Source organism: Primulina tabacum, chromosome 9 (genome assembly GCF_025594145.1).
Source record: "Primulina tabacum isolate GXHZ01 chromosome 9, ASM2559414v2, whole genome shotgun sequence".
In the NCBI taxonomy this organism is placed as follows: Eukaryota; Viridiplantae; Streptophyta; class Magnoliopsida; order Lamiales; family Gesneriaceae; genus Primulina; species Primulina tabacum.
In genome coordinates, this window is record NC_134558.1 from 8,583,449 (window position 1) to 8,594,992 (window position 11,544).

The 11,544-nt window shown below is 35.2% G+C and overlaps 1 protein-coding gene across 2 annotated transcripts; it reads right to left on the reverse strand.

Moving 5' to 3' along the window:
- Nucleotides 1-7,364: 7,364 nt before the first annotated feature.
- LOC142504589 (putative serine/threonine-protein kinase WNK9) lies at nucleotides 7,365-10,400 on the reverse strand. 2 transcript variants are annotated; one of them, XM_075617452.1, is made up of 7 exons: nucleotides 10,091-10,400; nucleotides 9,924-9,961; nucleotides 9,579-9,806; nucleotides 9,263-9,483; nucleotides 9,009-9,166; nucleotides 8,481-8,922; nucleotides 7,365-8,398 (listed from the first exon to the last, which is right to left on the reverse strand). In XM_075617452.1, exons 1-7 carry the CDS (start codon nucleotides 10,163-10,165, stop codon nucleotides 7,533-7,535), a joined length of 2,028 nt encoding a protein of 675 aa, XP_075473567.1. In that variant the 5' UTR covers nucleotides 10,166-10,400; the 3' UTR covers nucleotides 7,365-7,532. The 2 variants fall into 2 exon arrangements, with proteins under 2 accessions (XP_075473567.1, XP_075473568.1); XM_075617453.1 differs by having other exon boundaries at nucleotides 9,899-9,961; nucleotides 10,091-10,162.
- Between the last annotated feature and the right edge of the window lie 1,144 nt (nucleotides 10,401-11,544).

The window sequence follows — 11,544 nt, forward strand, 5'->3', positions numbered from 1 at the left end:
CTAACGTTTGAATTATACGCTCAGTCTGGCCATCAGTTTGAGGATGATAAGCGATACTCATAGTCAAACGCGTACTCATAGCTTCTTGAAAACTACCTCAGAATTTAGAAGCAAATATGGGATAACGATCCGATACAATTGAGACTAGCACACCGTGCAGTCTCACAATATTCTCGATATATAAACGAGCCATTTTCTGATAAGGATAACTCCGCTCATACGGAATGAAATGTGCATATTTCGACAGTCGGTCGATAATAACCCAAATAGCATCACAGCCCTTGGGTGAACGAGGTAAATGAGTTACAAAGTTCATAACAATATGTTCCCAATTTCATTTTGGGATTTAAAGACTATGGAGTAATCCTCCAGGTTTCATTCTCTCGGCTTTCACTTGCTAGCAGAAAAGACATTTTGAAATAAATTCAGTAATGTCCTTCTTCATACGTCTCGACCAGAATTGAGGTCTCAATGTCAAATACATTTTTCGGCCTCCAGAGTGAATACTGTATTTGCTACAATGTGCTTCACGAAGTAGGGCATATTTCAAATCAAAATTATCAGGGACTACAAGCCAATCATTAAGTCGTAAATAACCATCAGAAGCAATCTGAAAGCCGGAATGATATCCTGCAGATACAAGTTAGACTTTTGAATCTGAACATCGCTTCGTTGGGCCTTTCGTATTTTAGATATCAAATTAGGCTCAATTTAAAATACGGAGACGGTGAAAGAATTCCAATTCGACTGAAAAGTCCAGCCAGAAGTACATATATCCTCATGTACTTTGGCGACATTAACAGAGGCCAAAATAGAGTCATGAAGCTTACGACTAAGGGCATCCGTAGTAACATTCACTGAACCAGGGTGATAATGAATCTCACAATAAAAATCCTTCAAGAGATCCATCCACTTGCGTTGCCTCATATTTAAATCAGATTGAGAAAAGAGATATTTCAGACTCTTATAATCTGAATAAATAATAAAATTTTCTCCGTATATATAATTGTGCCAAATCTTCAGAGCAAACACAATGACGGTCAATTCCAGATCATGAACAGGGTAATGCGTTTTATGATATTTTAATTGACAAGACGCACAAGCAACCACCTTGCCATGTTGCATCAGAACACAGTCCAAACCTTTACCAGATGCATCTATACACACCACAAATCCTCCGGTACGTGAGGAAATAGTAAGCACAGGTGATGTGGTCAATCTCGTCTTCAATTCAAGAAAACTAGCTTAACATTCATCTGACCAAATGAATTTCATATTCTTCTGTGTCAGTTGAGTAATAGGTTTAGCTATTTTCGAAAATCTTTCAATAAAACGACGATAATAACAAGTTAAACCCATGAAGCTACGGATTTCATGGACATTCTTAGGTTTCGGACCAATTCAATACAAATTCAACCTTAACAGGATCAACAAATATTCCATGTCTCGAAATGACGTGGCCCAAAAATACTATTTTGTCCATCCAGAATTAACATTTGGACAATTTAGCATATAAATGGCCATTGCGAAGAGTTTGAAGTACCAGTCTCAAATGTTCAGCATGCTCCTTTTTCGATTTCTAATATACAAGAATATCATCGATAAAGAAGATAATGAATTGGTTAAGAAAATCTCGAAAGACACGATTCATTAGATCCATAAAGACAACAGGAGCATTGGTGAGACCGAAAGGAATAACCAAAAGCTCATAGTGGCCATACCTGGTACGGAAAGCAGTTTTAGGCACATCTTCTTCTCGAACTTGTACTTGATGATAACTAGAACGAAGATCAATCTTAGAGTAGACAGAAGTACCCTGAAGCTGATCAAATAAATCATCAATACGAGGAAGTGGATACTTATTTTTCACACTATCTCGATTCAGTTACCTATAATCAATATACATTTGCACAGTACCATCTTCCTCTTGAACAAATAAAACTGGAGCTCCTCAAGGTGATACACTCGGTCGAATATATCCCTTCTCGATAAGATCCTGTAACTGTTCTTTCAATTCCAAATGCGCCATGCGCTACAGAGATTTAGAAATAGGCGCAGTTCCCGACACAAGATCAATACTAAATTTGACTTCCCGACGAGGAGGAAAATCAGGGTTCTCATCGGGAAATACATCCGTGAACTCTTTAGCAACAAGAATATCAGATGAAGAGATATCTTTTTTAGAGACATCAACAACATAGATAAGAAAACCCTCATCCCCGCTAAACAAAAGCCGGGATATTTCCAGAGGGGATACCAAATGAATTTTAGCTTGGGAACCCTTGCCATAAAAATTCCACTTGGATCCATTAACAGGTTGAAATCGAACCACCCCATGAAAACAATCAATAATAGCTCGACTGGTTGTCAGGATGTCCATGCCAACAATACAATCAAAGTCGTGTATTTGAAGGACAATCAGGTTCAAAAATATCACATTATCCTCATAGATCAATACAAAATTATGCACAACTTGTTCAGACAGAATAATCTTTCCTGCTGGGGTGGCTATCGATAAAGTATCATACAATGGATTACACAAAATATCATGAGATACAACAACTGCATGAAATATGAATGAGTGAGATGCTCATGTATCAAATAAAACACGTGCAGGATAATCACAAAGCATGCAGATACCTGCAATAACACCACCAGGAGCTTCTTTTGCCTGATCCTCGGTCATGGCATACACTCTAGCTTGGGGAGGGCCTTGGACAGTCTGACCACTAGGTCCTCGATATCGTGGAAAGTTTGATTCCTGGAAAGAGGGAATAGGAGCAGCATGTATCATCATACTAGGGCCACCTCGAAATCCTGGTTGGGGTCTGAAAGAAGGCATACTCCTATTCGGACATACATGTGAGAAATGGCCTTCCTGCCCACAATGATAACAGGTACCAAACATACCCTGACACTGCTTGATAGTATGCTTGCCTCCATAATGGCTACAATAAGGAGCAATAACGGGACTCCCTTGCTGGGATCCACTGGAACTAGAAGAAGATGAAGAAGCAGTAGAACCAGTCTTTTTAAACTTTTTACCTTTTGGACGCAAGGTAGGCTGCTGAGCTGACACTTGAGGTGGAGGAAAGTACTGAGGACCTCCTCGCCTTGATCTAGCTTCGGCTGCCTTGGCTCGTTCAACTGCCTCTTCATAGCTAGTAAGCAAACCAGAAATGACAAAAGTATATATAGCAGGATGTAAATCATTTACAAACCTGTTGTATTTCGCTTTTGAGTTTGCAGCTATATGAAGCGCATATTTCAGCAAAGTAAAAAATTTAGAAGCATATTTTACAGCCGTCATTGTTCCCTGCTGCAGACTATTGAATTCATTTTCCTGGGCAGTATAATAAGATGGAGGAGAATATTTCTCAAGAAACTGGGCCTTGAAGACATCCCATGTGACTTCAGCATCGGCCTCTTTCAGTCCAATCTCGGCGGCTTCCCACCAAGATTTTGCTCAGTCCTTTAATTGATAAAGGGCAAGTTTCATTCTTTGAGGCTTGGAATATTCAACAATATTAAAAAATTACTCGATATCCTTCAACCATGCATCTGCTCTTTCTGCACTATCGGTGCCAAAGAACCTCGTGGCCTTAGATCCTGGAATCGACCCATAACCAAATCCATGGACATTCTTTCGAGTTGTCCAACCATCCTCTAAGTACTACTACTCATCGTAGTTTCATTTGTGAGATCCATCTACAAAATATAGTATGGATATCACAATTAAATATCAATTATACGTCATCATCATATCAATTCATTAATCTCATCAACAACTTACTCAAACTAAATTAAAGCATGAGCAAGTAATACAAGTAAATCAAACACAAACGCATAATTCATTTGTGCCTATTCAAGTGTACCCAAGACTCATTTGAGCATTCCCAGATATGCTTTGATACCATACCATGTGGGACTCTTAACTTCTAATCGTTATTACAATATGATTTGATTAGGGTTAATTAATTACAGTGAAAAACAAGTAAAAAAATTCTTTACAATTAGCCCAAAATGTGTCAACTATAATTATAATTTTAAAAATAGTATCTAATAAATCCTCGTCTAAACGCATCAGATCGTAAAATAAGCCCACACATGACCGAAATCAACTACATACAAATAACTCATATATAAACTAGGATAGACCACTCAACCTCAACTCAGATGTGACTTCCTCCAGAAGTACATTCTCCGGTCTCCTGATAACCTGGAGTGCCTGTCATTGTCCACACACAAGACAACAACAGCCCCCTTTGGAGGTGAGCAAACGATCCTTATGGAACAACCATAATTTACAGCATGTATCTACACAATGATATATGATATGAATGCATGCATGTCGTGGAGATATCAGGTCAAATGTCCATCCACTGAGCAAGTATCGGAACCAATCGAATTGCTATCAAATCAATTCTCGAGCTGACACACCGGCCTCAGTCAAGTATAAGGGAATAATTTGTATGATAGCGTCGGCAAAGCGCAATCAAATCCCAAATCTCAACCAATCAATCACAGGGCCCACGAATGACTATGTTTTTATGGGCCACATAATGCCAAACATAACATCGTGCTCAAAACCCCATAATCAAAATCCAATGATATCGAGGTATCCAAGTATCATAGCTCAATGTGCATGTCATGTATCGATGTATGTATAAAATGACGTGTGTTAAAAAAATATTTATTTTATAAATCGATATATCACTCATGAATGTCTTGTATGCCACATCAACTCAACAAATAAGGCATATATGCACATATTTTCAATCAAATCAATCAAGCACATATCATATGACACAAAAGCATGTCGTATGTTGCTCGGTCGCAACATGCCACAATTCTTCGTCTCCAGTCAATGTAGCCTGATCCACAATTAAGATTTTAATACCAAAACTCAACATAAATAGTCGAAATATTCATTTCAATCAATGAAATCATTCAATTGCAACTCTATTAGCGTATATGAATGTATTAATTCGTTTTACGCTATTCAGTTTAACATTTAAATTATTAGAAGAATTTATATTTTATTTGAACCATATATATATTTGTCCCGAATACTGACAATACCACAAGGTCATAATTAAGATTACAAATATAATGTTCACTGCTTCTGAACTAAAGTAATTCAACGATGCTTCCTAATTCATTCAAGTTAGACCAAGTACATATATAATATACTTGCTCTCGAATAGCATATCACAATCAAACATCACCATGATTATATATCCAAATTTATACTGTACAAATAATTAGAAGAGAGTGGGAAAGTTACCTTAATACTTTATTCTCCCCTAGAGACGTGCCGAGTTTACTTCGTTAATTCGTTCCAGTAGTGGTGAGAAATTAATTACTTCTTTCTGCTATTTTTCTTCCGATTGTGGGGATGATACTTAAAATAAATGTAACAACACTATTATCTTCATGACTCAGCAAGGAGTCGTACAACAAAAGAAACAAAATACACATGCAACCAACGACCGAGCGATACATATCCAACTTTAAATTGAAGGCACCGATTTTGAAGTTTCCCCTTATATATACAACTTTGCCATCAAATAATATTACAAGTTGCCATTGAATTTAATGGATTATTTTTCAAATTATTTACAAAGTTGCCTTCAAAACAAATTTCAATTTATTTACACATTTGCCATCAAAATTTAATTGACTATTTTAAAATTTATTGGAATATTTTTATTCACTATATTTAAAATTTGAACATAATGATTATATTATAAGTTGATTTGTGACTCATAATTTACATTCATTTACGTTAATTATATCACGAGTATCATGGACAATTCTTTTAATTTTTTAAATTAAGTTATTCGAACTAATATTAGATTAATTCAAAATTATCCAAAACTAAAATAATCAGTCTCATGTGATAAAACATAGGTCATTACAAAAGCCAACATCGAATTTACCAACTTTGAGGTCATCTCTCGGCTTTGGAAATTCCGTATTTTTTTGCATATATTTTAAAATTAAATCGTAATGTAAGTTTATCAAAAAAAAAAAAGCAAATATTTAATATCTCATCTATATTAGATACTAAATGTGATAGAAATTATAACTGAAGTAAGAGTCAATTTGTGTCCTCGACAGGTGTCTGAATCAGTGGAGTAGTTGAGCATTGACCAATAGTCAGAAATTCGATTCTCCTTACTTTGTGTAACCAATAGGCTGTCCGAATTGGTGGAGTAGGTGAGAATTGACCAATAGTTAGAAATTCAATTATCCTTATCAATATTTTCTCGGACGAATACGTTGCACAAGACTTGCCCAATACGATTTTACCCAATCATATGCAACAAAAAATAATTATGTGAATTTTATGGTCATAAAAAAATGTCATTTTGTTTCTATTTTTGTAGAGATCGTAAAACTACTCAATTCCATAGATAACAAAATCATAATCTTGTACCTAAAGAATCGAATTTCGTTCTTCAAGAACTTCGATAATTATTTCAATCCACTTGCCTATCAAATCTCCTCCAAGAAAAAAACGAACTTCATATCTTTATTACATAACATACGCATGATGCACCTAACATATGAAGAGCTCATTCAAGCGTAACTTCTTGGGATGGCCAAGCATCTTGATCTTGCCTGCAAATTAGGCAAAATCAACTAACACATCGGTAATATTTGGCCATCTTGTCCTTTCGTCGATAGTGCACTTGTGGTGCCATGGAAAGGGCAATTGGAATTGAACCACAAAAATATTTTCTGGATACATAGACACAAGTTGTTGTAGAGTGGGAACATTAAATTTGATAGTTTACTTTTAGGCACCGAAATGTTGATTAGAACTTCTCAAATGTTTCGCAATCGAACTTGCGCGAGACCAAGGGCATACAAGTAGCGTGTAAATGGAAATCACCTATTTGAATTGAATTAAAAAGATTGTAATATTTGCCCTTATATGATTTAGTGCTTCTTGATTCAAATTAAAATTACAACATATGATAGTTATCCTGTTAAAATTTTACGGCTTATCAAACACCACCTTACAATTAATGTAAGTTGTGAGCTTAATGATTTCAAAACGAATCAAACTCGATTAACGATTTGTTAACAAACCAAGCTCGAACTATTTGTGAGATTAGTGATTTGAAATGAGCCTAATTTTGTTCAACTCGGCTAGTTTAGATCCCTATCTATGATCAAGTATTTTGGTGTGGGGCATCCCATATATGAAAAAAAAAAAAAAAAAAAAAAGAAAAGAAGAGGAGGAGATTCCCACTTTTTATGGGGGAAAAGAAAGGGTCGATTCGAGAAACCATTCTTGCTATAATTTGGTTGGCGATGCACAGTCACTCATTTTTAACTCAAATGGAAGTCACTTTCATTTGAAGTTGAGAATTCGTTATCCGCAAGAACTACATCAACATTATTCACGTAAAGCTGGACGATGGACATCGAATCCGGTCCATTCCACTATTGTGACTTGAGTTGAGACTTCTTCTTTGATTAAAATTAAGTCTAATATTATGACAAAAACTTCTCAAGTTTTAGAAATCTGTAGCATCAACTGGTAGAGAACTGGCTCTGTGGAGATAGAAACTCTTAGCTGTGACCATGTGCATCGGACTACATAAACTGTAGGCAGACTCATAATCATGTTTCCTTTCAGAAATTGTTGATGAGAATGTTGCAGCATGCTTCATTGAGGAAAAAGATTCAAGCCGAACTTCACTTTTCTCATCCCATGTATCGTTCTTGCATTCTCCTGAGTGAGAATCCAAACTCGGATGCTTGACCATAACCCCAATTTTCTCATCTCCAAGCTCCCTCAACTGTATCTCATACTTGGCCTTAAGCCACATTAACTCCTGCTTACTCTCATTCCTATCAGATGCATTCTCTTTGTCGATTCTCACATTTGATTCATCCTTGTTATTTTGCTCTGACATTTCATGTTCATGTCCAAAGTTAACAGATAAACGGGATGTGTGAGGATTTTGCCCACCATTCGACTGGCTTGAACACATTGGTGCACCCTCTGTAAGACATTTGTCCGGCCATTCAACTTGGTATGTAATCTCTTCAAAACGACCATGTATTGCTCCACATCCGTGCTTGGAACATTGAGGAGCTTGCAGATTCTTTCCTGGTTTGTGGGACGATAAATAGCCAGCTAGAGCACCGTCTGATGCACAGTTTTGACAGTAGTTACTACTACTTTCATGAAAATTTTCTTCAAATCCAGCACCCGTTTTCCAATCCGGTACCAACAAAATTATTTGTGCATCGATCATATTTGCAATCTTGGTTACATCTTGATCTGTAATATCCAACTCAGAAACCATTTCAGCAGCAACACTCGAAGCTGTATCAGTTTCAATGTCAAAAGGGAAGTATATATTCCGGACAAGACCTGGAAATACCAATTTGAAACTCTATATTTCAGCACGTCATGATGAGAATTTTCCATATAAACGAATCTAAAACATACATACCTTCTTTATCTGCAATTCTGAGTTTCAAAAATATAGTCCCATCTTCACTCCTTCTCCCCTTGATTTTAATGTCCACATTATCCAAGTGATCATCTTCATGACTTGTGAATAAATCTATCTCATTCCCTTCATACTCAACCGAGTGGTAATCCAAGCCATTTTCGTGATCATAACAAAGATAGTTTGAGTAACCATTGGCTAGAGAACTGGTTCTGCTATGACGAGCACTCAAGAGGGGTTGCTTTAAAATCGAACCTATTTCATCATAATCTCTCTGATAATTCAACATCCTAAAATCATAAAAAAAATCATCGATTTGGAGAAAAGGGTCGTTGAGAAGTTCCCACGCGGATAACCGGTCAGACACAGTGGCTAAACACTTTTCAACAAATCGCCGTAACTCAAGATCCTTAACTTTGTAAAGGGCATCCGGTTTCTTCCCCTAAGATGAAATACAACAAATCTTAAAATGACAAGAAAATTTGCTAAATAATAGATTGCCGGAAAAAATTCATTCCAGATTCTTACAGAGATCACTTTCTTATAAATTTGAGCAGGATGAGTGCATTCACTATATGGATACTCAAAGGTTACCATCTCCAAAATGCACATTCCAAACGAATAGATATCCACTAATTCATTATATTCCTCTTCATATACCTCAGGAGCCATGAACTCCGGTGTTCCTATTATCAGCAACCAAAATCCGATACTATATCAAACTTTAACATAAATTCAAGGAGAAAAAAATTTCAGGAAACTTCGAAAAATATTAGACGTACCCACACACCGAGCAGCATGTGATTTCCGAAGGATTGCAGCTAATCCAAGATCACCGATCTTGACTTCACCTTGATTCCCATTAATAAAAATGTTGTCGCATTTCAGATCTCTATGAATCACAGGAGGATCATGACTGTGGAGATAAAGAAGCCCTTGTAAAATCTGCCTACACCAGTGCTTGATAGCTCTAGTATTCACCCTTTTATGCTTTAGCCTGTACCTATTTCAGATTAAAGAAAACCACATAAAATTTGTATCAAAATATAAAGATTTTAAAATCCCAGATCACCAAATTTACAGAAAATGGAGACTTACTGTCTGAGGGTACCAGAAGTGAACATTTCTGTCACAAAATTGATGTTTCTATTGGCAGTATCAACCCAAGATGAGTAGAATTTCATAATATTGTTGTGTTTCAAAGTCTTGAGTAAATGGATTTCACGATAAAGCCTCTCAAGATCTTCAGGTCTCTGTAGAAAATCGTAGAGCTTCACCTGGTTCCAAGCTACTTCAATCCCTTCATACTCATCAAAAGCTCTGTAACTGAAACAATAAGCAGAAAAAAATTGAACCCAAAAGTGAATAACTTAAATGTAATAATTATCAATACTGAAAAGGCCAAATCTGGGAGATACCGAATGTACTTTATTAAACACATACACTATTTTTGAAGATCCTTTTCCAAGAATTTCATTATACTGCAATCAGAAAAGAAAACAAGAAACATGAAGCTATATTTCAAGAAAAATAAATACACATCTTTCGAAGAAATATAATCAGAAAGATAGAAAATACAGCCCAAATAAGAAAAAGAAAGAGGACGATACCCTTCCATATCTTCCAGTGGGATCAACTTCAACAAACTCAGAGTCTTCTAAATCAAGATCAGTAACACCATTCATTCCTTAAATCAATAATCTATTTTCCTCTGCCCTGATTTTCTTTAATTTGAGGGAGTCTTTCAGTAGTAATGATGGAAAAAAATTTCAGCAAAAAGCAAGAGGAAATACAAGGACCATGATTTGTGGAGAAGAAGAGACTTCGGAAAGTCCATAAAAAGGACCAAAATTATTTCCCCAACAACTCACATACCCATGATCCATTCGGTAAATCCTTTACCCATAAATTATTATTTTTTAAAAAAAGGAAAACCATAAATAAAATTATTTTATATCTAGTTCCTCGGTTAAAGCGCGAATCTTGACAAAGCACCACCCTTTTTAGCTTACTTTTTATCTCACCACGAGCTATAAAAATTATAAATATTAAACAAAACATGCAGAAAACACACTGATTGAGTCACATTTTCACCTTTTCCTTTTTTTTTAACACACAGTTTCACCTTACATACGCGCGTGTGTGTGTATATATGTAAAATTTATATTCATACATTCTTTCGAGACAGACAGGGCTGAAACAGAAGAGGTACCAACCAAGATAATGAAATGATTTATCTTTCTTTTTTTCAATTATTATGTGGCATTTGGCAGTCGCACAAGTCGGTGTCAGGGAATAGTACAAGCAGTGGTACGTTGTTGGAAACTATTGGATAACTGGGATTTAAGGAAAGGTAATTTTTATTTTCTTTTTTAATCTCGAATAATAATTAAATAATAAATAATATAAAAATGAGTGCCTTTTTTTTCCCAAGAAAGGTATTGGATAATTGTGGATTTGGGTTTCGTCACCTTAATCTCCATTTATTTATTTATATATCTTATTCTAAAATTATATTGGGCTTCATGTACTACATAAATAAATAAATGTAATAAATGAGCATTTACTAAAAATATAAATAAATAAATGAATGAGCAGTTCTTGAAAATGATTTTTTAACTATAGCATATGCGCCTGATTCATTTTATATCTACACAATTTAATGTTTATTATAAAAAAAATAATATCTATTTTAAATTAAATATTGGATAGGAAGGATAACCAGATTGGAAATTAAAATTTATTTTACCTCCAAATATAGACTTCGAAATATCTGAATTTACTTGAAAATAAAATAATGCAAAAGGGTTAGTATCAAGAGTTGCTACTAAATAGTATTTCTTCTTCAAAAATAATATTTTGAGATAATCTTGTTTAATAATGTTGTTTAAAAATCTTGTTTTTTAGTAAATCTTGTTTAAAAAATATTAGATTCATATGTCAATATTTTCTCGATCGAGTCTGTCATACATAATTTGTCTAGTGCAATTTAAATAACTAAAGTAGTTTGTTGGAGGATTATTCAGTACTCACCGAGAGATAACGTTTTTCTAGCCGTGCCTAG